A 27,506-nucleotide genomic window follows, 5' to 3' on the forward strand; every position below is an offset into this window, starting at 1 on the left:
CGTCAGCAGGACGTCCCGGCTCAGCACAGCCTGCAGATGCTGAGCTGTGTGATCTCGTGCCAGAGGACGGGTCAGAAAGGGATCTCCTGCAGTTTACTTTCCACGTGTCCCCTTCTATCACCACAACAGCGGGCACTCACAGCACGGCCTGCCTACTTCCTCAGGATGGCGTGGGGACCGTGTGCTCAATCAGGCCTCACGCCCAGTGGGGACTGTGGCACCTGCCTGCCTTTAGGACCAGGCGCCGGGCCCTACACCACGGCCCCGAGCCAGGCCTCCTTGTCCCCCAAATGTTGCAGCTGCTACTCACTGTGTCCATGCAGCTCCCTGACTGGTCAGTGAGTCCCCCACAGCAAACACAGTGAGCCCCAGAGTCACCCTGCAAGGGCCCCCAGGGTGCTCTGCCCCCATGGGTAGCCAGTGTGCTCACTACGGCACAGAAGGTCCAGGCATGACCAAGTCAACCAGGAAATACCATTTGCCCAACATCAACCCTCTCCTGCAGGCAGTACCTTCCTTCAGTGTGTTATTTTGAAATGTGAAGATTCTTCCAAGTTTAGAGATGAGAAAGCATATGTAAAACACAGCTGAGAAGCGAGCAGCACAAGGACCCCTTGACCCAACCGTCCCTCTCAACCATTAACTTACAGCTTGTTTCCCATAAAGTGATACTGTTACAGCAAAGCTAGGTCCTCAGAGCGAAAAGTTAACCAAAGTTATAATTTAAAGCCAGCATCATTTTCCAATCCTAAAAAGACAGTGGGAAGCACACACAGGAAACCACAAGTTTCATTCTTGGGTTACTGGCTAATGCCCTTCTGTCAGTGACCCCCTTGCTTCCAGTTAAAATATGAAAGTATCAATATTATTTTTTCCTCAGTATTTAAAAATCAGAAGTCAACACTATTTAAGATGGAAAATGCATTAAAATTTTTAAGCCCTTCTAATAAATTAATGTTGACCAAACCAACATGACTTTCTTTAATCTACCAGCACAGGCTACAAAAAAGAACCATATGGTGCTGTGCTGCCCGACATCCCTGGATGTGGCCTGTGTGTGATGGCACTGACAAGCAGCTCCCCACGCCCCGGTACCTCGCTTCTGGATGAAGACCCGGAGCAGAGGGTTTGCGCTTGAGACCGCCTTGCAAAAGTTGTCATCGTTGTTGATGGGCAGCAGGTCCCCGTGCACATCTGCATAGCCGATGGTCACGTCTGTGTTGGCGATGTGGTGCGTGTGCACGACCAGCTTGTAGAAGTCTTCAAACTTCCCAGGCTTGTGCCGGTCCAAGGAGAACCTTCGGAACTCAGCCCCAAACTAAAACACAAGAGACAAGGTGTAAATGAGTAGGTTGTTCACTTAATGACAGGTGTGTGCCATCCTCCGTGAGGGCCAGGGACCAGCGGGGGGAGCTTGTGCAAAGTCAAAGTGTGCAAGATTGTTTCTATCACCTCTGACCCACATCCTGAGGACAGGACGGGTGCTGGAGCTCAGGCTGTCGAAGAAAAGCCTTGTTGAAATTAATTATAATGGGGATCCCTGAGTGGCTCGGCGGTTTGGTGCCTGCCTTTGGCCCAGGGCGCGATCCTGGAGTCCCGGGATCGAGTCCCGTGTCGGGCTCCCGGCATGGAGCCTGCTTCTCCTTCTGCCTGTGTCTCTGCCTCTCTCTCTCTCTATCATGAATAAATAAATAAAATCTTTAAAAAAAAAGAAATTAATTACAAGGATGGTGGATGAGATTAACTGATTTGATATGATTTGCATTTCAAAAAGACCAAAGGGCTGTCCTTCCAAAGGATGGGAAGTGGAAGCAGAAGTGAAGGAAGTAAGGAAAGTGGTGAGAAGGAGGCCTCAGAAATCTCGGGACACCTGGGTGCTGGCCAAAAACACAGAGCAGGTCTCTCTCCCTAAAAAGCTGGTATTCGCTCTGTCTGCTCTGGGGAATGCCCAGGCCCATCTTTCCTGACAGTCCCTGGCTCGGGGCCGAGAGTTATCTGCTGGGACAGGACCCTGGGTCACCTCCCACAGGCCGAAGTATCCTGGGACCCTGGCACACGGCCTGCCTGGCCTAAGGCTTTCTGGATTTTTGCTGTTCCTCACTTGGCAAAAGAGACCTTTATTCCTCAGGCAGGACAAATGCAGTGCTCTTCAATATATCTGAAAACTAATTACAGGGGTTCCAAAATACACAAAAATGAAACGTCTGATGTTTATACTAAAAGAGTCATTACATCATCTAGATGTTATGTCAATTAGTCAAGGGCAAATCAACTCAGACCATATGGGTCTGTGTGGCTCACCAATTGGGTGGGCATAAGAGCTACCTGGAGGCCCCAGAGGTCTGGACTTGGCTGACCTGGAGACCAGCCCGAGAATCTGCATTTTCAACAAGTTCCCAGAAGAAGCTGGTGCTGCTGGGCTGAGAACCAAACACATGAAACCTCTGATTTTAAGGCAATCTCCAAATCTCCAAGTCTGCAGATCCCTGAGAACCAGTTTCCCGATCCGTTTCCCTTTTCAAAAAGCAGAAGAAAACCAAGTCCTCAGCCATCCTGCATTGCCCCAGGGATAAAATACTTAAAGGCGCACAACAGTGAAACGTTCCAAAATACTGGTTTGAGAAAAGCCACCTTGGATGAGTAAGCAGAAGCCCCAGGGCCTCCCACACACTGGGTAAGGGGAGGAAGGCCCTGAGCTCACCAAGGCTCTGCTCATCCTGCCGCAGCAGGAGGCGCCCTCTAAGCCGGGGCCTGTGAACACGGCACAGCAACCCCAAAATCCCTCCTGCATTATCTTCTTAGTGTTTATCCCGAGCACCATCACCTCCTGGCCCAGGGTGAGCAAACCTTTCAAGATTCAAGAGTTCACACCTACAAGATTTAAAGTGGTTTTGTTCAGATTTGGTTATGTCATCACATCATGAATATCTATTTGAACAAAAGCCATCATCTCTGCCATCTCTATCTAATGCAAACTAACTTCCGGAGCAATTAGTTTTTACTCGTGTCCATGTTCTTTTCATTAAATACATAAAGAGAGTTGGAAGTTGGACTGTGTTCAGTGAAACAAGACAGTGTCTCTCTTTTCCCAGGTCATTGGTGGGAAGTGATTCCAGCTGACAGCCCCCTAGTGCGCCCCCATGAAGGGATGCCGGCTGCCCCCATCCCTGCAGGACTCAGGCCACATCCTGGCAAGTGGCGAGTAAGTGTTGCATAAGCCAGCCTGTTCTGCACAGCTTCTGCCCTGTCTTTGGTCTAACAACCTCTCCTTTCTTCTCACTGCTTCTAGTTGTTTTCTTCAAAATATGTCTTAATGTGTTGATCTGAAGTGAAAATGAACCCAGACTTCTTCCTGACAGGAGGCAAGTCTGAGTGGTGCTGATGAGGCTGACCTTGTTAATCAGAAGGACGGCAAACACGGTTCCTATGCTGAATGGAACCCAAAGTTAGCAAAAAGAGATAGGAAAGGGGATGTTGCATTTTCCCTATTTTTTATTGTGGCAAAATACACAAAACATAACATTTACTGTATTAACCATTCTTAAGTGTACAGTTCAGTGGCAGCAACACATTCACAGCGTTGTGCGAACATGCGCACCGTCCACGTGCCGTTTCCTCCTGTGAAGCTGAGTCTGTCCCGTCAGAAATGGATGCCGGGCCCTGTCCCTAGCCCTGTCCTCAGCACCATCCCCAGCCCCGTCTCCTGCCATGGCTCTAGGACCATGACACCTCCAACTCCTTCAAACAACTGCAATCCTATAGTTTTGTCTTTTTGTGACGGGCTTGTTTCCCTCATCAGACATATGATTTGAAACACTGTGTCTGGCCTGCTGGTTGCTCTACTCTTTGGATCTTAGTCCTTCTGAGGGAAATGTGATGGCTGTGGTTGGGGTGCAAGGAGAAGGAAGTGGATGGTCTCTCACTTGCCCGCTGACCTAGAGCTTTTCTCAAAACTCTCCTCAGTGAGTACTGAGCTTTGAAGTGGTAACTGGTTTGGAGTGAGGGGTTGGGTCTCCCCAGAGTAGCCCCCACTGTGGAATCCTGCTGGTTTGACAGGGACAAACGTGGGACAGCCTGCAAGTGACATGCGCTCATCACTTGCCACCTTCCCTGGGGACCAAACGCCTGCGGGGGTCTCCGACCTTTCAGGCTGGTCTCCAGCCAACTCTGATCCTGGCTCAGGCATTGTCCTAGGCATCCCTCTACACAAACGCACTCGTCTTCAAATGCCACATGCCTCCTAAAGAATTTTGAAAACTACCACTATAAAAAGGATATTTTTAAGCTAGCATCTACATTTTTCATAATAAAATATAATAAAATATTTCAAAGTAAAAAAAATATTTCAAAGTAAATAGGATATAATTTCTAGAGATGCCTGGTGGCTCAGTGGTTGAACATCTGCCTTCGGCTCAGGTTGTGATCCCAGGGTCTGGGGATCGGGTCCCACATCGTGCTTCCCATAGGGAGCCTGCTTCTCTGCCTGTGTCTCTGCCTCTCTCTGTGTGTCTCTCATGAATAAATTAATAAAATCTTGTTTTTTAAAGGGTACAATTTCTAGCATACTGTAAACATTTCTTTTAAAAATAAATATTTTATCAGATGATCTTTTAATACGGTCAATGAAATCTAAATACCAGAGTGATTTGATGTTGCCATCATGCATTTTAAAACAGGAAAAACAAGCTCTTTTATAACCATCAGAAATTCTACAGGGTTCCTTTAGAGTTCTGCCTGGTCTATTATTTCTATTATATTGCCCCAAGAGGTTTTAATCCTAATATTTTATCATGATAATTTATGCTTGAGTACCCTATCACTCTTCTATTCAAGAAAAACAGATAAATTGAATTAAACATTTTTTTTTTCACATAGCCATTGTGAAGAATATTTCTACATCATTGTCAGTGGGTATGAAGTTTTAATTTTGCAAGATGGAAAGAGTCCTGGATCACACACACAACAATATGAATGTAACTAAAACCGCTGAATTGGGATCCCTGGGTGGCTCAGCGGTTTAGCACCTGCCTTTGGCCCAGGGCACGATCCTGGAGTCCCGAGATCGAGTCCCACATCGGGCTCCCGGCATGGAGCCTGCTTCTCCCTCCTCCTGTGTCTCTGCCTCTATCTCTCTCTCTATGTCTATCATAAATAAATAAATCTTAAAAAAATAAAATAAAAAAATTAAAACTGCTGAACTGCTCAAAAACTGGCTAAGATGGTAAATCTAACGTATGTGTATTTTACCAAAACTATAAAGTAAAAACAAACAAACAAACAAAAAAAAAACAACATAGATTTTCTTACAGTAAAAAAGATTCTAGCCTGAGTCATAACAATGATTTTATCATGATTAGAACAGTTACAAGATTTCATAAATAATCATTAAACATCCAAAATAAACATTTAAAACATCTTTCACTGAATGAAAAGCGTTTAATGCCAGAAGACGCAAGCACAGCATCGTCTTTTTTGCTACTTCTTGCCTCGAATGTCAGCCCTGAGAAGCTGTCTCACGTCAGCAGGTAGATAGGACTGAGCACTCTGAAGGCATGACACACGCCAGCTGCCTGACTCTCAACAGGTAATATGCCAAAATAAATAATCATAAAGTGGTCTATCATTAAAATTATTTTTAATAATCTATTAGCTGACAATTTGATTAGGGCAACTTTCAATGCTGTTGGAAGCAAAGTACTGGAAACCAGTGGACTTGGAAGATTTCCTGCCCAATCCTTGGAACAATTCACTTTCTCAATTTCTGATAAGTACACCAAGAATTATATGACCATGAATTTTGCCTGCTAATTATTGCATTTAGAGAAAACTTGTGTAACCTAATGTAATGGGGAGATAAAAATATAAGATTAGTGGCCCATGCCAACATATATTTGTAAATAAAATGCTTTTATCACAATGAAATTGGATTCTTATGTAACACCATTACCAAAAGTCACTCAAAATGGAACTATAAAATTCTTAGATGAAAACTTAAGGAAAAAGCTTCAGGACACCTGGTCTGGCAATGATTTCTTGGCTACAACACCAAAGGCACAGGAAGAAGAAACAGACATTGGTCTTAGTGAAATCTACCTTTTGTGCATCAGATGACACTAGCCACAGAGGGGCGTCTGGGTGGCTCAGTTGGTTAAGCATCTGAATTTTGGTTTTGGCTCAGGTCATGATCTCAAGATCATTGGATTAGAAATAAATAAAATCTTTTTAAAAAAGAAGAGACTATTTACAGAGTATAAAAGCCTATAAAAGGGATAATATTCAGAATATATAGAGAACTCCTAAGTATAACATGGTATCTATTCATACAGTGGAACATTATTCAGCCATAAGAAGGAGGGACACTGTGGCACCTGCAATGACAGAGGTGATACTGGAGGATACTATGCTAAGTGAGGCAAGCCAGACATGAAAGGATCAATGTGCTGTGATTCCACTTGTAGGATGTTCCTACAGCCATCTGATCATGGAATTGGAAAGCAGGCGGTGGTTGCAAGGAGCTGGAAAATTACTGCTTAATTGATAAGAGTTTTGGTTTCACAAGATGGAAGAATTCTGGAGACAGTGGGGACGTCAATCAGAGGTGGCTGGCTGAAGAAAGAATCAGCCAACATGAGGACAGGTAAATTGAGACTGTACAATCTAAGAAGCAGAAAGAAAAAAGAATGAAGAGAAATGAACAGAGCCTCAGAGCTCTGTGGCACGCTACCAGACATCCCCAGGAACATATTACCTGTTGAGAGTCAGGCAGCTGGGGTGTGGCATGCCTTCAGAGTGCTCAGTCCCATCTACCTGCTGATGTGAGATGGCTTCTCGGGGCTGACATTCACAGCAAGAAGTAGCAAAGGAGCTGATGCTATACTTGCCTCCTGTAGCATTAAACATTTCTTCCTCGGTGAAAGGTTTTTTAAATGTTTACTTTGGATGGTTAACTAGAGAGAAAAAGGCAGAAAGAATATTTGAAGAAACGATGTCCATAACTTCACAAATCTGATTAATTTAATCTACATATCCAAAAGTCCAACTATAATTAAGATAAATTCAATGAGTTCCACACCTAGCTGTATCATAGTCGAACTGTCAAGACCCAAAGCCAAAGAGAGAATCTTAAAAGCAGGAAAACAATTCGTTATGTTCAAAGGATCGTTCAATAATATGAATGATTTCCTGTCTGAAATCACAGAGGCTAAAATGTCGTGGGTGGAGAATGTCAACTGTGAATTTTATATCCAGCAAAACTATCCTTCAAAAACAAAGAAGAAATGAGATAGTCTGAAACATACAAAAACTGGAAGAATCTGCCACCAGCAGACCTCCCTTACAAGAAGTATTAAAGCTATCTTTCAGGCTGAAATAAAAGGACACTACATTAACTTGAATCCATGGTAAAATAAAGAGCATTATTAAATGTAACTAAAGATATATGTAGAAGTGAAAGTCAAACTGTACCTGGCTTTCTCCCTCTCTCTGTCTCTCATGAATAAATAAATAAAAATATTTTTAAAAAGTATACCTGGCTTGCTTGTAACTTGTTTATTCTGATTAAAAAACAACTCCAGAGGCAGCTTGTTTTCCTACCTCCGACATTTGTAGCTGCTGGGAGCCTCTACTTGGTGAGGCACGCTGACCCCACAGCAAGACTGGGTGTGGGGCCGCTGGCTTTCCCTGGATCCTGCCAGGCTCTCATGAGGGGATCCTGGTCTACTCTGCCCCAAAAAATGAAGTACTGATAGATCCTACAACAAAGATGAACCTTGAAAACATTATGCTAAGTGAAAGGTGCCAGACACAAAACACAGCAACCGTGTGAGTCTATTTACATGAAATATACAGAACATGCAGATTCATAGAGAAAGCAGACTAGTGGTTGCCAGGGACCAGTATGAAAGGGTTTGAGAATGGCTGCCAATGGGGAGAAGGTTTATTTTTGGGCTTAACATTAACATTTGGGGGTTAGAATATTAAAATGTTCTAAAATTAGATAGTGGTAATGACTCTGCAACTCTGTAAATATACTAAAAAACTACTGAATTTATACTTTAAACTTTTGAATTTCATTTCACATGAATTATAGCTTATAGAGCTGCTGCTTTTTTAAAGTTTCACCTCAAAGAATAATTCTTTTAAGTAGCCAATTGAAGGCTGATGGAAACCCCAGACAGTGACACTGAACAGGTTCAATGCAGGCTCTGCTTTTGCTCCCGGCATACAGGAAACCCTAAGGGACCAGGTGTCCAAGTGTATCTTGTGAGCACAAATGGATTTAGAAGATAAAGACTTAAGAAGGTAGGGAAGCCCCCCCATTACTCCTGGGTCTTCAGGGCAGAAACAGGATGCCAGACTTAGTCCAAGCTGGTAGGGCAAGCTCTTCCAGTTTGAGCTGGTTAAGGACAGAGGGCAGGCTCTTAGAGCAGGGTAGGACTTGCCTTCTCTCACACCCATCTCCACCCTGGCCCCAAACTGTAAAATGCCCTCAGTCCCTCTTCTCCAATTCAGAAACTCAAACTTTATATGAATGATATTTCTAGAGTTGCATGGCTCTGGCAATACAAATCTATTTTCATTACTCAATGTCATGTGACTCCAAGGATTATCCATTACTGCTATCATGATTCTTATTTTCCAGGTTAAAAATATTAAAAATGTAAAATTTTTATTTTCTTGATACATAATGAGATCTCTCTACTTTCCTGTATATTTTTTAAAAATCTGTTACATGCAGAACACTGCAGAGCACATAAGGCTTGTTTGGGTTAGCTGTGTTCTGTCCATGACTAAATTTTAAGCTTCCCCCTGGAAGTGCCCCCCCCCCACCCCCAAGCATCCATACTGATGGTCTCAGAGAGGGTGAGATATCTGCCCACAGCCACAGAACACCTCGATTCCAGGCTGGAAATAAGACCCTATTTCCTGCCTCTGATGCTATTCGAAGTCTGCAGCACTAAGCTGCTGCCACTTCAAGCAAACCTTAAAGTCATTCTTCCTACAATGGAAAACACGGTCCCTAGATTTCCTCTTAAACTTACTCAGGTGCTATTTTCTTAAACAACTCTAAAATGGCTCAGTTTTCTGATGACTAACAAGCAGCTCTGGCCCAATGTCATCCCTCCCGTTAGGGCTAAAGTCAAAGGGAAGAGGACAATCTAACGGAGCACTTTCTTCTCACTGAGTCCCCTTCTGCTGCTGTCTTTCCAGCCAGGGAGGGTGATCCGGGCTTGAACCCCATGTGATGTGTCTGCATGTCCCAAAGAGCAGAGGGAGGGCCAATTATTCACTTTTCCATCACTTGAGGATTAGGGCTCACATATATTTGTATTTCTAACAATTTCATGGGGGCAGGAATACACGCACACCATTTTTCATCTCAAGCCACTTGAGAGATATGCATGAACCCCTTCATCCCCTTCACAAGGTGGGCAGCTCCAACGCAGGGGGTGAAATAACTGGCTCATGGTCTCTGCTGCTACAGTATCTGATGCAACTGCCCCCACCCCAGCTTACCTCTCCTCTCAGGGTGGTTTTCATAAAAACGGAAATCGAAGGGCAAAGGTGTCTAATTCTGAATTTCTATCCTCCTTCATCTTCCCCTTAAAAAACTCTATTTTTAAAAAGGGCTTCTTTCGTCTTATGCATATAAACCAAGGTAGTCTTTGCCTATGACACAGTCAGAAAAGCTGGCCACACATGCCTGTGAACACAGCTACTATGAGGAAACCAGCAAGATCCATGCAAGATTTAAAAAAAAAGAAAAAGAAAAAAGGAGGAGGAAAATCAAGGTCTAGCATCTGGAATGATGCTTTGAGGTGCCATCTGGAACGAGGGTGCATCTGTTCTGGGGTTGGTCCAATACCTGGGTTCGTTCACAAGGGTCCTATATAGGGACATCTGTGCCGTGTGAGAACATGCTCTTGGAGGCTTCTCTAACATGCTGTTAAAAAAAATTAAAAGCACATGCTGTTTGGTATGTTTTTCTTTATGGTTTGAATAGGGATAGAACCACATAGGTACTCAGTAAGAAGTCTCCCAGCCCCCTAGTCCCCTCTCTACAGGAACTAGTGACTGTAGCTGTATGTGCCCTTCAAAAGGTGTGTGATGGCAATCAGTGTGAACTCTATCTATGTTCCCTCTTTTCTAAACTTATGATAGTGTACTATCCACACTGGTCAACTCCGTGCTTTTTTTTCGCTTATCTGCTATATTTTGAAAACATTCTTTTTCTGGATGTTTGTGGTCTAGTGGAGGAGGTATCTCTAACTCTCAGATGGCCCTGAAGTGAGAAAGGTTAAGTCACTAGGCCCTGGTTTGTAAGGTCCTCACAGGGATATGACAAGGTATTGACAGATTCACCAGGCAAGGCCACAGGAGTCAGGCATTAAGGCAGAGTCCAGTTAGAATTTGCTTAGTAACTGAGTCACTTCTAAGACACCTCCCAAACCCCACGCAGCCACAAATTGATAATTACTGTATGAGTGACGGCAGCAAAATGCCACAGCTCACCACTGGAATACAAGCCCATGAGAGCAGGGTCTGCTTGTTCTAGACTAGTATAGTTCCTACACACAAATTGTCATTGAGTTAATGAATTAAACTTCTATTATTTTAAAATAAAATTCTAGAATTTTAATTAAATGGATATTGACTGACAGTCTCAAAACAGGAACATGGGAGGAGATATGGGCATGAAGTCCTACACCAGGTCCCATGCCACACACCAGCTCTGTCCCATGTATTAGATTTGAAGCCATCAGCACCACCCCCCACCCTGGATGTCAGTACAAAGATGATGTTTTCACCATCAAAACCAAGGAGGCAATGTTCCAATGACTATTTGCAAACAGGTGAGTATACAGGTGACATGGAGGGGTCTTTAACCACGTAAAACAATTTCTTTGGTAACCAGTTTGTGACTACACTTCAGACAGCTCAACATTAAGTGCCAGTTTTAAAGATACGAAGGCTCATGGAGTCTCAACCACACCCAGGGGCTGTCTAAAGGTGTTTCTTGAAGAAAGGCCTTCTTTCCAAATTAGTCCCCCAGGAAGGAAGGGCAGTCAGTTACTCTGACCACATGCCTTCTGCTTGGATAAACTCGGGCAGGAGCCCTTGGGTCAGTGTCACCAGGCTGTGCCCTCCACTAGGCACCACACAGTAGGCACCATATATGTGCTGCAGGCAGATGGATCCACCAAGAGGCTCTGAGGCCATGTCCTACCTGCATCCTAGCTCACATTCTTTCCCTGAGTAGAACTGACTCTAAAGAGAAGAATGTCTGAGAAGCATTACTCGCTTTTGCTGCTGCTTCCTTTCACCAGACAGCAACCCCCAGAACTAGCACACCAGCAGGACACTTGTGAAGGTGTCATATTAAGCAACATGTATGTGAACTCATTCCTCTAAACTATCAAGTGGGAATTTATTCATCAAACAAATATTTTCTTGCATTTGGCCTTGCAGTTGTAAAAGAAAAATATGGTCTCCATTTTATCCACACCCTCTTTTCCCGATCCTGGTATGTAGCAGGCACAAAAATACATTTACTGAATTAGTGCAGTACATGGCCCCTGCTCTTATCATCCAATAAATATGTATGCAGTGGCTCCAAACAATAGGTACTCTCCTATACACTGGGTAGGTGAGTAAAACAGAAAAGGCCTGTCCTCATGAAGCTTATATCCTAGAGGGGAAGACAGGGGGCAAACAGTACAAACAAGGAACCGCTGTAAACCATACAGTGTGTCAGAAGCTGGTAAGTGCCACAGGACAAAGGACAGAATATACTGAGGAGCCAATGGGCACCCCATCCTGCTGGGAGCCCAGGAAGCAGCCCAGAGTTTAGAGGGCTTTGGTGTTCAGCCTGGCCCGCCACAGGACGCGGTGCTGGGAGCCCCAGGACCAGTACCAGGGCAGGAGGCCAGCTGCCACAGCCACTCTACTCATCATTGTATCAATGCAAGTCTTATCAGAACACTATTTTACTTTAAAAAAAAAAAAATCCTTCAGGGCCAGACTCCTCAGTGATCCTGAAAGGGAGGACCCTAGACACTAACCTCATTCTGACATCCACTAAGGCCTGAGGCTGATGCATGCAGATTCCTAGGGTCTTTTCTGGTGTAAAATGTTATCTTGGATAAAAGATATCCTGAAGGGCATCAAGGGAGTTACTATGTCCCTTAACGCATAACAAACACAGACTTAAAATGATGCACTCACATCACCTAGTTATCTACCCCATTATCCAGCTTTCCAAGCTCTCCCTGCAGGGCACCACCCCTCCTAGGGGCCCTGCATCCAGGTTCCCCCCCCAAAAGAAGGCACTTGAAGCGCTGGGGTGAGGCCCGGCCTCCGGCTCAGGCCCCACCCCCATCAGGGCTGCCTCACCTGGGCACCTGACCCGGAGCCCGCCTGGCCCCGCCTCCAGGCCACTCAGGTGGGAGTGGGGGAAATCAGGGGAAATCATCAGAGACAGATTTTCAAGGAAAACCTTCACCAAAATACTTACAGTAGTAAAAAATGTTAACTCCATTCCTAGGATGGAGTATAATTACACCATCAGAAATGCCTCATTGGAAAGGGTTTAATGACTCCCAGAGGCCCTTACTACACGGGAAGTGAGAGAAAACAGGCAGAGCCAGACACAGTGAGATCCTTGAGGCCAAGAGCCCAGGGAGCCGCGCATACCTGCCCCACCTGCAGCCAGTGGAGCCGGACTCTCGGGCTGCACATAGGCACCTCAGGTTCAAAACCTCCCCAAAGTGTGTCCACTGAACCAGCAGTATCATGGGCATCTGGGACCTGCTGGAGACAGTGACCTCAGACCCCAGGCTTAGGGAGTCAGAATTCTGTCCCAACTACATTGCCAGTGAGTCATGTGCACATCAGTCTGAAAACATCCCAGTGAGCCCCTTGTTGGGCCCTGCTTGGGCGTGTGTTTTAGTATTTGTTCACCGAACAAAATTTTACTTCAGACACATGTGGCACCCGGTGCCAGTACTGAGCATCTTCATGGGGCTGAAGTGTGTCTGAGAGCCCAGGCCTGGCAGTAATCACACATGCAAATGTGTAATTACAAACCAAGAAATGCACACATAGAAACTGCAGCACAGGCTCGAATTCAAACTGTGTATATGAGGAAAAGAATTATCCAGGTAGAGAGAACAGGAGCAGCTCACCCACAGCACAATCTAAAGGAGCCCAGACAGCCGCAGACAGGAAAGATCTCAGGTGCACACTTCCGCGTGGTAACGAAAGCACCTCAGACTGTTTGGGGACAGGGCCAGGGAGCAAGAGTGCACATGCAGGCCCAGAGACAACCGTGGGAAGACTCCCACTTAGGGAATGATCGGGAACCACAGGCTGTTATGCTCGTGTGGCATCTGTTGGAGCGTGGGACCCCGCCAGGGGACGACTTCCTGGGCTGACATGTTGGGACAGTTTAAAATCAGGCCACAGACCTGTGAGTCAGATGGGGTGGAGCCAAGCACAGAGCCCAGCCCCTTCCTGTGCCCCATCCACCCACCCTGATCTGGAGTGATGACGGCTCAGACACTAGTAGCCACAGAACTGCTCAGACGGGCACCACATCCTTTGTGAGGCTGCTGAGGACAGAGAACCCAATACACCTGGATCACCTTGGTGAGTGTGTGCATGCTATAGGTCCCATGTGTGTTCCTCTGCTCACAGACACGCACCCCAGTCCGTATGTGTGATCTGTGTCTGGGGCGCCGACTCGGGTTAATGCAGGGCTGGGGCAGCACTGAGAGTGGAGGACGTAGAGCCTTAGGGACAAATCTGTGGCTTCTGTGTGGCAGGGATTTCCAGCATGGCAGAGGAGATAGGGTCAGTGCCACGCTTTGTGCAAAAGCTCTCCTCTTTAATAGTAAGAGCCACTGGGAAGTGTCACTGGTCCCATTGTAACGGCCAGGCTACTGAGACCTGGAAGGACCTGATCCCTGATCACAACCACGAGGGTAGTAAATGGAGGAACCGACGCTAGTACCAGAAAAGAGTGCAAGAGCTCCAGTGGTGGAGTGAGTACACCCTGTGGATGTAACATCAGGATGCCCCATTGGGAGTAGACTCCCCAGGGAGGAAGGGGCGCCTGGACCCCTGACAGCGTGGACAAAGATGGGCTGTCAGCAGGTGCAGCAGGTAGACTGCTCTAGGAGTAGAGGTCCAGGGGCAGGACACCCGGTTGCTAGGAGAGGTGGAGCTGGTGGACTGGAGTGACTGCTCAGGCCAGGTTTCTTGTCTGTCCCTGCCTTCATGGGACTTATCAGAAGCAGAAATCCACTCCAGGAGAAGCTTGGGACCCTGGCCCTCTAGAGAAGCAAGGTCACATCCCAGGATGAACTCACCGTGCATGAAAAGGAGGAAGTTTCCAGGGATGGGGCTGGGCTGAGGCAGGAGGGGTCTGGACCAGTGGTGTCTCCTCAACACTGATGGGAAGGCAGAGTCATTGGACACAAGGCTGTGAGATGGCAAGTTCCTGACTCATCTTACTGGCTGTGTGACTTTGGATAATTCAGACTTCTCTGAGCTTATTTCCTCCTTTGTAAAAGCAAAGGGATAAAAATATATTTTTCATAGGGTTTTTGTGAGACTCACACACATGTGCCATCCTGAGAGTGTGTGGCCCCAGCAAAGGGCCGCTGTTCAGCAGAGTGCCTGGAGAACCTGCATGGTGCACAGGTGCTCACAGGGCCGCAGGCTGAGTCATCCTCAAAGCCTGAAACTTGTGGGGTGCCCAGGGGGCTCAGCAGTTGAGCATCTGCCTTCAGCCCAGGGTGTGACCGGGGTCCTGGGATCAAGTCCCACATCAGGCTCCCCACAGGGAGCCTGCTTCTCCCTCTGCCTGTGTCTCTGCCATTCTCTCTCATGAATAAATAAATAAATAAATAAATAAATAAATAAATAAATAAAATCTTTAAAAAAAAAAAGCCTGAAACTTGCAAACACAGTAAAGCAAGTCCTTTCACACACATGGATGTCATAAGCACACTGAGGACCACAGATAGCAGCAGGTCCTTCCTCAGTGGAGCTACCTTCGCAGTCTCTGAGAAGCCACCGCTTCTTTCAGCCCTGCCCCTTTCATCACTGGCAGGCAGCTATGTCTCAGGTCCATTTTTCCAAATGAAACAACTTTTGTATGATTCTGTAAGAGAAAAGCTGTGCTCATGGGCACGACCCAAATGCCGCAGCTCCAGGTGGAGGCTCAGAACCCAGCTGTGCACCCCCAGCCGTGCAATTCAAAGGGCATCTGCTCAGTGACATATCCAGCTGTGCCAGGGCCTAGGGCGTTGCCAGTACTACTCTGTGCACAGCTGCAGCTGCAAAGAGGAGGAAGTGGGAGAGGTGGTCAGGTTCTCCTTGTACCCACCATCTCCCAGCAAATACATGGTGCACGATGGCCGGAGCTCAGGGCACTGCCTAGGACAGGAGCTTTCACAGGATGCATGAGGGATCCTGAGGAAGTAGCACAGCCTGGAGCCAGTGTCCAGGTGGTGCAGGAGGGGGTGGAGGGATAGAGGATGTGACTTCAGAGCACATTCAGGCAGGTAGGTGTTGTCTATTTTCCAGGAGGAAGAATCAGGGAATAATGTGAAATTGAGGATTTAAGACCTGTTTTTGCCACTTCTAGCTGGGACCTTGGTTAGGTGACCTAACAGGCTGGTCAAGACCTCAGGGTCCCCCTCTCCACCACCCTTGCACACGGTGTCATGAGCTTCAAGGAAAACATCTGTGCTAAAGACCTGGCGGGAGTGCTGGCAGAAGGCCGAGCACAGCTGATGCTCCAGGAAAGGGAGTTGTAACCATGAGATATCACTGGAACACAGAAGGTCCCACCCACCTAGACTCTCCTCCAGGTGATGTGACCCTGGTGGCAGCTGCTCCCACCAGAATCACCGAGGCTCCCGGTGCAGAGAGGGAGCCCAGAGACTGTGTGCCTTCCAGAAACACAGTCAAGGGGCAGCACCCACAGCACAACACTTGGCCATTCCAAGAGGGCCAGATGCTGATCCTCAGCAGTGCTGTGACCAGTCCTCAGCCCGTTGGGCAGAGAGGAGGCACCAGTGCTCAATAGGCAGCGGGACCACAGCCCTGGGAGGTTGCTCCCAGCTTGGGTGGTGGGGAGATAGTACAGGCCACTCCAAGCTCATGGTGAGAAGAGACTCCAGGGCAGCTCATCTCCTGAGGAATGGAGGGGGGTTCCTAACACCCATGTCTGCTGCCACTGTGCAGATATGCAGAGCCCCTATACCACCTTCCAGTCAACAGGGGCATGGCCCAGTGAGGTTGGAGTCTGTGCCCCTTATGCCTGCACCTGCACAGCCACTAATGGGCCTGAGGGGACCAGAGGTTGGGTGCCCCCACCTCATCCACAGGAGGGACCATCCTAGAGGCACAGAAGTTTGTTTTGTTCCATAGTAACACCTCGTTGTTGTTCCAAACCAGTGAGGGAAGTGAGGTCAGGACTTGTGGGTAGGGAGCCAGTGGCTCAGACCCCACGCCATGGAAAACAGGATACTGACATTACTCTAGTCTACAAAGCCCTCCAGCACGGCAGCCCTGATGGCCCTCACAATTCTCTTCCACAGCCCTTACTGGGGACCTCAGGGTCCTTCCACAAAGCACACATCCCCCAACAGAGGCTCCTTGTCTGTCCCAAGCCTGTCTCAGAAGCAGAGGCTCTGAGAGAGGTCCACTGACTGACCAGTGCCTAACCCGCCTTTTGGCAAGTATGCCGCTGTGAGAAAATGGAGAATATACTTGCTGTCTAGGTAGAACTTTTAGGTGGAGTAGACAAAGCCCTACTGGTGGCTTCGCCATGACTGTCAACATCTGCAGGTGTGTGAGGGTACAGAGCTGTGGGGCAATAGCCAACCACTCAGGGGGAAGGCTTAAAGTTCTTACGTCCACCGGTATCCCCGGCCCACCCAGCTGCTGCTCATGGGTCTTTGTTCTACATGTGAAGCTCAGACACTTTCTAAAAGGGACACTTCCCATCCTCATTGAAGAGCCTGAGCATGAGATGCCTGAGGACCCATCAAGAGGACCCAGGCCCATCACTGTTCATCTGGAGTCTCAGCTTCTCCCACAATACCAGGCTCACCAGATGGGCCCATGGGCCTTTGGTGTGGACCAAAGGAAAGCCAGGAAAGGCATGACAACAGCAACTGGAACCACGGAGTCATGTGGGAACCTTAAATTCTGCAAGACAAGGAATCTCTTCCTGATTTGTTTTATTAATCAATAAACACTTAATACATTATGGTTCAAGGCCTTTGGGATTCCCAAATGGCCAGACCTCCTACAGCAGCCACTCCACCTAAAAACAGTCTACTCCAGGGCTGGAGTAGAAAACAGCCACCCCAGAATGTGGGTTAGACTAACCAAGGCCACCCAGGCCTGCTCGATGTCTCCTGGCATGGGAGTATAGCAGCATCACAAAAGGCTAGTGAAAATCATGGGTGCGAGGACCAAGAGGCACTTGTGTACACAACCACCAGAGGACATGGGTGCAGCGTAAGCACCATCTACACAGGCGGTTGCACACAACATGGATGTACCTTACGTCATGCCCATCAACCAGCACATTTATCTTTGGTGACAGAAACCCTGATGGTGTTTACAATGGGGGTGGAATCTTCCTGGATACTGGAATGTTCCATACTTTGATCGGCATAGTGGTCACTGGGTGTGTCCCACCACATTAAGGAGGTCTGGAACAGCCTCTGCAAAGGCTGTTTCAGCCCTGAGGTGGAGCAAGACTAGGACAGGGGTGGGTTGTAAGAAGGTCAGCCTGTGGAGCATGGGCAGGAGACACAGCAAGGATTTAACTGGGCTGAGCCATGCACAAGGCCCAGGGCGGTTTTCAAACTCTGTAAGCAGCAAAAGCTTTTTTCTCCCCCCAAGTGAAATGCAACACACACATCCTAAAATACAGAGCGGATGCTCCGGTGGGGGATACAGAGGGGAGCCGTCCAGCAAGCACCTGCTCAGAGTCCCAGCAAGGAACACAGCATTGGGAAGAGAGAGAGAAAGATGGATAGTGGGGTGTGGGAGACACACCCCTGGACCCCGAGAACTGAAATTAGGGGACAGACCACAAAAGGAATGGATGGTTGCTGATGTCACAGCCAGGACGGTGAGTATCCTGTGCTTCCTGCCCTATCCATAGGTAGCACTGGGTTGCCCAGGGGGCTCTGCAGGGGGAAGCACATAGAGCTGATGGTCCGACAAGGAAGGGGTATGAACCCTGATCCTGGAGATGCTTTGAGGAGGGGCTGAAGACTGTGCCCCTAGAGCTCTTCGCCTGTAATCAAACACCAAATAAGTCAGCAGACACCAACAGTGCAGAATAGCAACATGGACTTTTAAATCAATTTCCTTTTTACTTTCAAAGTTTCTCTCTTTTTTTATGCAATTCATTTTCTCCCTGCTTTTGTCTGTTCTTTCCTCCACGGCAGGGAGCAGGAAGGGACCAGGCCGCTGACCCCTCTCTGAGGTCCCTAGGAATAATCCCAGTGGTGAGTCAAGATTTGCTGGCCAACCTCAAAACGTAGTTCTTTTCTGAGGTATCCTAACAACTTCTGAACTGATAGCTATTGGGAAAATCGTGTTATTCCTTATCTGAATTCAACCCAGCCAATATTTATGGGGTCCCTCCTCTATGCAAAACACTGTTCTCCACACTTTAGGTGCTGAGTTTTTCTTTGGAGCATCCTTCTCAGAAATGCAGCTAACTTTCTGAACTGGCCTCCCCCAGATGGGGTAAAGTGGAGGCCAGAGCCCAGCTGCTTCTGGAAGCACGAGGGCAGAAGGTGCTCTGACTAATCTCAAAGCAACCATAGCCGACTTCGACATCGCTAATGTAGAACATGGGCAGGACTGGTTCTGGAGCCTGAGTACCACAACAGGTCTTGCTGGGCGGGCAGAGGAAACCTCTGAGCTCAGGGAGATGTGAAGTGGTGACACTTTGGACATTAGAATGAAAGACCCTGCCCCCCACTTCTCACTTGCCAGACCAAACTTTCACTGGATGGTAGGTTCCTACGGAGGAGATACTGTCTATCTTGACTATCTTTGTTCCCAGGACAAGCCCCATGCCTGACACACAGTGGCTGCTCAGTAAATGAATAAACGAATAAATGAATGGACTGACACATGGGAGAATCAGACCTTTAAGGACAGTACTGAATACAGAGGACTTCCCTTGAGACCAAGCCACAGAACCTGCTGCAGTTAAGTAAGAAACACAGAACCTCTTGCCCCAAAGCACAAGAGCTTACCCTATAAGCTCTAGATCCAGACATCCTGGGGGTCTGTCTCATTCTACACAAGGCCAGCTAGGGACCCCTTCATCAATACCTGGACCTGGATTCAGGGCCTGTCAAAGGAAGGCCTCCTTCCCCAGTGGCCACAGACATTCATGGCAAACAACATCCACCCTGGAGCCAGACTGCTCTCTGACCTTGGCAGCTTCATGTAACTCCCTGGACCTTAGTGTTCTCTCTTGTATTATGGTGGTGATAAGAGAACCCATCTGGCAGGGTTGTGATGGAGGCTAATGAAATATTATTTGCAGTTGCAATGTATTCAGACATTCAGGTATGTATACACACATATATATTGGGGCAGATGGTTATCATCTTAAACACTTCTAAGTACAACCAACACACAGACGGCAGTGTCCAGCCTGGACCTTCTGTATATCCCCAGTGGGAGGCTAACACTCCCATGGCTCCCCAGGTTCACAGAAGAGTGTAATTTGCCAAGAGGAAGTGCTCAGCCAGTAAACATGTACACAGGCAGCTGAACGAGTCTGACACTAACCCTGATGCTCCCTTTAACCACTGTGGTAATGGATGCTTCTGCAACCGCCATTCCAACCTCCCTGGTTGCTTGTCTCTGACCATTTGGAGGCCCATTCATGGGAAGGGTCAGGATGATTCTAGACACGATTCACAAACATTAGAGCTTCTGATACCTTGAATGGTTACATCTTCTAATCCTTGACACCCCTTCCCTGAAACTGGGAGAACTATCTGAAATTCCATGGTTCCTAGGAAAGGCTCTGAGTCCCTGGCTAGCTGGGGTGTCCCCTTGGGAGAGGTCATAGGGCTCACTACCTACTAGAGACCCACATCAACATCACTGGTGCCCACCTGGGTCCCTAGTGAGAGTCTCCTCCAGATGCAGCTTCCCACATCAAGTCACCGAACCTGTCTGAGCACAGACATGCACACATACAAAACTGCAATCTTAAAAGGGTGTAGCTGACATACATGGGTGAGTCAAACAGTGTTAGGCAGTTCTCAGCTGGCCCATGGGTGGTAAGTGCTCAGTTGCCTATGGGGAGGGCCTGGCCCAGCCCCCAGCCCCTTAGATGGACAGACATTTACCTGCCACATAAGCCAGAGATAAGGTCTGAGGACCAGGGGAAATGTGTGGCTGAAACCCTGTAACCTCAGCACCGACTGGAAAATCTATCGTCAAGCAGTTCCTATAACTCAACAAAAAATAATAACACTAACAGAAAAAAAAAAACAGGTGGGAAAGAAAGAGATACCTAAAAATAGATAAATAGGCCACAAATATAAAAATGTTCAATTCACTAATAATTCAGGATCAGATTAAAACAATGGGAGGAGGTTCCACTTATCTAACAGGAAAGAGTAAGAAAATATGCAATACTGGAAGGAGAGGAGAGAGAGCAATGGACAGGCACCAAACAGTATATAAATCTGCAGAAGAGCTTTTCTGCAAGAAAATTTAGCAATATATATTTAAAGTCTTCAAAATGTGCATCCTTTTAACATAGTAACTATACTTCCAGGAGTTTGTCCTGAGGAAATAATGAGTTCTGCACCAACTTAATAGAACCAGTAGCTCTTTATATCCTTCATGTAACATATCTCTACTTACTCTGTATATAATGTTTACGTAGAAGTTTGAGCACAAAGATGTTTTTCACAGCATTGCTTATTGTAGAAAAAACTGGAAATGACCCAAATAGGATCCTGGTTAAATTAATTATGGTTTACACATAAGATAGAATACTAGGTCGTAATTTTAAAAATATGTTTTTTTTATAAAATACTAATGCCATGAGAAAACACTTGCAGTGTTAAGCTGAAGTGGGGGAAGCAAGCTATAGAATAAGATGCCTGTAAAATGTGATCCCGATTCTGTAAGAGTTGTAGGCACGCATATGTGCACAGAAAACACAAGGAAAGCAGCAGCACTGAGGGGTGGCCAGTTTGGGATGGGAGAATGAGCCCATTTTGTGCCTGATATGGGTTCTAAACATTCAGCAACGACAATGTATTTATTTAGAATCCAGGAAAGCCCCCAACATGATTTAAACAAAGAGCACATGCTGGAGTGAAAGCCCTCACATCACATCTCCCCCCACACAGGGCTCACGGCAGGCCCTTAAAGAGGAGACCAGAAGGGATCAGAGGACGGAGAGAGCCTGTCCGGCCTGGAGGTGACATCTCGACGGATCTGCAGGAGAGGGCAGGCGCACAGGGCAGATTCTCAGAATCTGATGTGGCTCTCAGGCGGGGGAGGGCCACATCACCAGGGCAAACAGACCACCAGGCTAAGAGAGCGGAGTGAGGCTCGACTAGAAGGCAGGGGCTGCAAGGGGGCACATGGCTGACAGAGGGTCCCGTACTCCTTCTCACAGCTAGAGTCCTCTGTGATCGCTTTGCCCCTTGCAGACGCAGCCCTCGTACTGCTCCTCCTGCTCCCCAGGCCCTGACACCCATGGTCACACCTGCGCACAGCCTCTCCCCTCACACAGCAGGTCTAACCACAGGTGGGACGCGGGGGTCTCAAACCAGACCGAGGGTCTGAGGTGCATCCTGCTGGTTTGGGGAAGAGCAGAGGAGTCACAAGTACTAAAGCAGAGGTGTCGGGAAATGGAAGGGCCTATGTGATGGGGGAGAGCCACCAGGGAAAGATGGTGTCCCCAAGGCTTTGGAAGCTGATGACCTGTGGCACATGGCCAAAAGTTCTGAGAGGACGAGAGGTGAATTCAGACCCAATGTCCTGAAATGTCATAGAATCCTGAATAGCAGTCACTCTGCAGCTTCCAAAGTGCTTTCTTTTCTTTTAAGATGTTATTTATTTATTCATGAGAGAGACACAGAGAGAGAGAGGCAGAGACACAGGCAGAGGGAGAAGAAGCAGGCTCCATACAGGAGCCTGACGTGGGACTCGATCCCGGGTCTCCAGGATCAGGCCCTGGGCTGAGGGCAGCGCTAAACCACTGAGCCACCTGGGCTGCCCTCCAAAGTGCTTTCACATCAACTCATTTTGTCTTGGGAGGTAAGCAGAATGGGAACAATGCCCATTTTACAGATGAAATAATGGAGGCTCTGAAGGGTCAAATGACTTTCCTGAAAACTCCCAAGAGCAACAGACCTGGCTGGACTCAGCCCCCAGCCTCACTTTTGCCACAGGCAAACCCAGGTGTTCGGGCACTACATTTAACATGAATAAAGACATCATCATCACAAAGTTTTGCGTCCAGTATTTTGACAACAGCAGCTGCAGTAAATGCTCCCGGCAGAGATGGATTCCATGGTAGCAAATACTAATTTTTTAGGGGGGTCAGTGGGAGGGTGTACACAGAGGGAAGAGCCAGGTAGACTTTGGACAAACGGCAAGGCAAGCCCCAACATCCAAAATGGTGGGTGTGCTGAACTAGCCTGTCCAGCAGGGCCCACGCATGTTGGTCTGGCCCTTCCAGGGATGCTCCCAAATTCAACAAAAACCCCAGCTCTGCCACTCACCTCCAGGGGAACATTTACTGCATCTGAACCTGAACCCAAGCCCCCTTTTTTGACTAGGGAGCCAGAGGGGGTAGTCTGAGGCAGCCTGCTGGGCAGCCAGGGCATCCACTGCCCCCACTCCCCTTCTGGAGGGAAGACAGAGACAGGAGCTTCCTCTCTACCTCCCAGCAGCCTGCATGATCCCAGCCGTCCAGAACTGTGGATTAAGGGCACTGCCTCCAGATGGGTTCTTCTAGATTGATCCTTCAGAGCCACCGCAAAGTGCATGTGGCTATGGTGCACCAGGAATGTGGCTTGTGTGACTCAGGAAAAGTGTTCTTTGTTAGTCAATTTACACTTAGAATCAAATAGCCAGTGGGAGGGCAGCAGGAGGTACCCTTGATGGAAGGGTTCTGTATCTCCACTGAGCTTGCTGGTAACAGGACCACCGTGCAGGTCAGGGGAGTCTCTGTATTCTTCCTACAACTGCCTGTGAATCCATGATGATCTCAGAAAGAAAGAAAGAAAAAAAAAAAAAAAAACTTAAAAAGACCCACCACATGTGCTCAGTGCCTATGGTAGTGGTCAAAGCTCTCCTCGGCCACATTCCCAAGCCTGTTGAAGAAACCAGCAGTCGTCTGGAGCTCCCACTCAGGCTTGCGGCTTCTTCCCTCAGTAACTCACAGCGGGCACACTTGATCTGGGAGGGTGGGGGCACTCCTGGGCCAAAGGGGATGAGTTCCGGGCACAGATCACGGAATTAGCGTTGGGGGAAGGCTGCGACCTTAACAGAAGTGAGGAGTTCACGAAGAAACTGTCTCCCCAAGATGAGAATGAAATCCTGCAACTCAGGGTTCATCGCAGAGAAGCCGCCCCCCATCCTCGGCAGATGCCCTGTAAATCTTTTGCCCAAGGACTCCCTCGGCCCTTGGCCGGCAGGGGTGGCCTGGGCAGGAGCCGGCTGAACTCGGCTCCTCAGGCACAATCGCCCCGCGCGGGGCTGGGGGTCGCAGCCCCGCTCCCGCCCAGCCCCTCAGGCCGCTCCGCCTCCCTTTACCCGAGGCGGGAGGCACAGAGAAAGGGCGAGAGGGCCGACCCCCGAGCAGCAGCAGCGGCGGCGGCGGCGAAGAGCCCGGGGAGCCCCCTCCTCCGGGACCCTGGACAAACTGCAACCAAGACCCTCGCAGACAAAAGCGTCAGCCTCGCAGCCGCCTCTGCAAAGGGCAGAAGCGCCAGATCCTATCAGCCAATTACCCGAACGCTCTCAGCAGCCCGCAAGTTGGGGCTCGCTCGGGCCGGGGCGCGGGCAGCGGGAGGGGCCACCGGCGGGCGCGCGGGGACAGCCTGGGCCTGGGGCGCGCCCGCGGGGCTGGGGGTCCGGCCGGCCGCCGCTCTCGCCCTGCCGGCTCTAAGGCTTCTCCGCAGCCACGGAGGAGGCGCGGCCCGGCTCTCCCCCGGCCCGGGCCCCCCAGGCTCCCGACCGCCCCACTCTGAGAAGTCCCCGGGTCGCCCCGGAAACGCCGCCCCTCCACCGTGCGGCGCGCCGGGTCGCCTCCCGCTCCTGGAACAAAAGAGCGGCGCCCGCGGGGACCCCGAGCCCGCGCGGCCCTCTCGGCGCCGGGCTCCAGCTGCACCCCCGGGCTGCCGGGCTTTGTGTCGGCGCGGGGGCGGGGAGGGCGGCGGGACCCCGTGGACCCCGCCGAGGCGCCGCGCTCCCAAGTTGTCGCCAGCCGCGGTCCCTCCCGCAGCGCCCCGCGCCCCCGCCGGCCGCTCATTCATTCGCAGGGGGGCGCAGACCGCGGCCCCGGCTCACCTTGCTCTTGACTTCCACCGCGCTGCAGTCGTAGAAGCGCAGAATCTGAGACTTGTGGAAACTCCGATTCATGGTTCCGGCCGCGCTCAGCCTCGTCCTCGCCCTGGCTCCTCGCTCCAGGGGCCGCAGGAGGACGGTGGGGGCGCCGCCCCCCGCCCCGGCCCCGACTCCGGCCCAGCCCGGCCCGCGCTCGCTCGGCCGCCCCAGCCGCTCGGAGTGCGGCGGCCGGAGCTGGGCTGGCCGCGCGCCTCGGGACCCAGGGGCCGCGCGCGGGAGGAGCCGGGTCGGGGTGGGGGGGACGCCGGCGCGCGCCGCCCCGAGGACCCGCCCCCAGTCCTGCCCCACGAGCCCCAAGGACCCACGTCCCGCCCCGCGCCCCCGGGACCCGCGGCCAACCCCCACCCCACGCCCCCCAGGACCCGCCTCCAAAGCTCCAAGCGCCCTCGTCCCGCCCGCGCCTGAAGACCCGGGCCACAGTCCCCGCCCCGCGCCCCGAGGATCCGCCCGCCCATCCATCCCCGCCCCATTCCCCGAGGACGCGCCCCGCGAGTCCAGGATCCGCCCCGCGTCCCAGGCCCCGCCCCCGCCCCGAGGCCGCCGCCTCCCCGGGAGGTGTGCGTCTCTGTCCGCGCAATACTGAGCAGCGGGGAGAAGCTTGCAGCGACCCCGGGCGCAGCGTTCCCACCTGGGCACCTGCAACTTCTGTGTCATGCGCGCTCCCACCGTGATTCTGTTTACCTCCACTACATGACCAGGGGAGGGTTCTAATTTGGGCCGATTTTTGCCATTATCTTGGGCGATACGGGAACCAATAGTGGCTTGGCTCCAGCTGTCCGTACTAGCTGCCAGGTTCTGCAGGGAGGCCAACTCCTAAGGCGTACTTTAACACAGGTAGAAGTAGAGGGTCGGCAGCACCTCTAGGCCTACCTGGAAAAGAAAGTCTTCTGCAAGGACGGTGGAATAAGGAATATCTTAGGAGGTGGATGGAATAAACCTAACCAAAGAGGTAAAGGATCTATACCCTAAAAACTACAGAACACTTCTGAAAGAAATTGAGAAAGACACAAAGAAATTGGAAAACTATTCCATGCTCATGGATTGGCAGAATTAATATTGTGAAAATGTCAATGTTACCCAGGGCAATTTACACGTTTAATACAATCCCTATCAAAATACCATGGACTTTCTTCAGAGAGTTGGAACAAATCATTTTAAGATTTGTGTGGAATCAGAAAAGACCTCGAGTAGCCAGGGGAATATTGAAAAAGAAAACCATAGCTGGGGGCATCACAATGCCAGATTTCAGGTTGTACTACAAAGCTGTGGTCATCAAGACAGTGTGGTACTGGCACAAAAACAGACACATAGATCAATGCAACAGGATAGAGAATCCAGAAGTGGACCCTCAGCACTATGGTCAACTAATATTTGACAAAGCAGGAAAGACTCTCCCCTGGAAAAAAAAAGACAGTCTCTTCAATAAAAGGTGCTGGGAAAATTGGTCATCCACATGCAGAAGAATGAAACTAGACCACTCTCTTGCACCAGACACAAAGATAAACTCAAAATGGATGAAAGATCTAAATGTGAGACAAGATTCCATCAAAATCCTAGAGGAGAACACAGGCAACACCCTTTTTGAACTTGGCCATAGCAATTTCTTGCAACATACATCCATGAAAGCAAGAGAAACAAAAGCAAAAATGAATCATTGGGGCTTCATCAAGATAAAAAGCCTCTGCACAGCAAAAGAAACAGTCAACAAAACTAAAAGACAACCTACAGAATGGGAGAAGATATTTGCAAATGACCTATCAGATAAAGGGCTAGTATCCAAGATCTATAAAGAACCTATTAAACTAAACAGCAAAGAAACGAACAATCCAATCATGAAATGGGCAGAAGACATGAACAGAAATTGCACAGAGGAAGACATAGGCATGGCCAAGAAGCACATGAGAAAATGCTCCACATCACTTGCCATCAGGGAAATACAAATCAAAACCACAACGAGATACCACCTCACACCAGTGAGAATGGGGAAAAGTAACAAGACAGGAAACAACAAATGTTGGAGAGGATGCGGAGAAAGGGGAACCCTCTTGCACTGTTGGTGGGAATGTGAACTGCTGTCGCTGCTCTGGAAAACTGTGTGGAGGTTCCTCAAAGAGTTAAAAATAGATCTGCCCTACGACCCAGCAATTGCACTGTTGGGGATTTACCCCAAAGATACAGATGCAGTGAAACGCCGGGACACCTGCACCCCGATGTTTCTAGCAGCCATGTCCACAATAGTCAAACTGTGGAAGGAGCCTCGGTGCCCATCGAAAGATGAATGGATAAAGAAGATGTGGTTTATGTATACAATGGAATATTCCTCAGCCATTAGAAACGACAAATACCCACCATTTGCTTCGACGTGGATGGAACTGGAGGGTATGATGCTGAGTGAAATAAGTCAATCGGAGACGGACAAACATTATATGGTCTCATTCATTTGGGGAATATAAAAAATAGTGAAAGGGAATAAAGGGGAAAGGAGAAAAAATGAGTGGGAAATATCAGAAAGGGAGACAGAACATGAGAGACTCCTAACTCTGGGACAAGGGGTAGTGGAAAGGGAGGTGGGCAGGGGTTTGGGGTGACTGTGTGATGGGTATTGAGGGGGGCACTTGGCGGGATGAGCACTGGGTGTTATGCCATATGTTGGCAAACTGAACTCCAATAAAAATTTTTTTAAAAAACCAAACTTATCTTGGAAAACTCAAAAAAAAAAAAAGGAAGTGGATGGAATAGGGAGTTAGCAACCTCACTGAGCACTTCTTTTCTAGAGGGCTCTGGAAGAGGAGCTGCTGAAATAAAATCCCCACCCTTCAGGAATTTGTGAAGAAGCTAAG

The 27,506-nt window shown here is 49.0% G+C and overlaps 1 protein-coding gene across 1 annotated transcript in view; it reads right to left on the reverse strand.

The window, feature by feature from the left end:
- Nucleotides 1-24,909, reverse strand: part of PARD6G (par-6 family cell polarity regulator gamma) — an 80,473-nt gene extending 55,564 nt beyond the window's left edge. The window contains exons 1-2 of the mRNA XM_055302912.1: nucleotides 24,610-24,909; nucleotides 1,096-1,318 (exon numbers count right to left, since the gene is read on the reverse strand). Coding sequence (XP_055158887.1) covers nucleotides 1,096-1,318; nucleotides 24,610-24,681 — 295 coding nt within the window. The 5' untranslated portion in view covers nucleotides 24,682-24,909. The remainder of the gene's footprint in view (nucleotides 1-1,095; nucleotides 1,319-24,609) is intronic.
- Between the last annotated feature and the right edge of the window lie 2,597 nt (nucleotides 24,910-27,506).

The sequence above is a fragment of the Nyctereutes procyonoides genome, unplaced genomic scaffold (assembly GCF_905146905.1).
Source record: "Nyctereutes procyonoides isolate TBG_1078 unplaced genomic scaffold, NYPRO_anot_genome, whole genome shotgun sequence".
Taxonomy (NCBI): domain Eukaryota; kingdom Metazoa; phylum Chordata; class Mammalia; order Carnivora; family Canidae; genus Nyctereutes; species Nyctereutes procyonoides.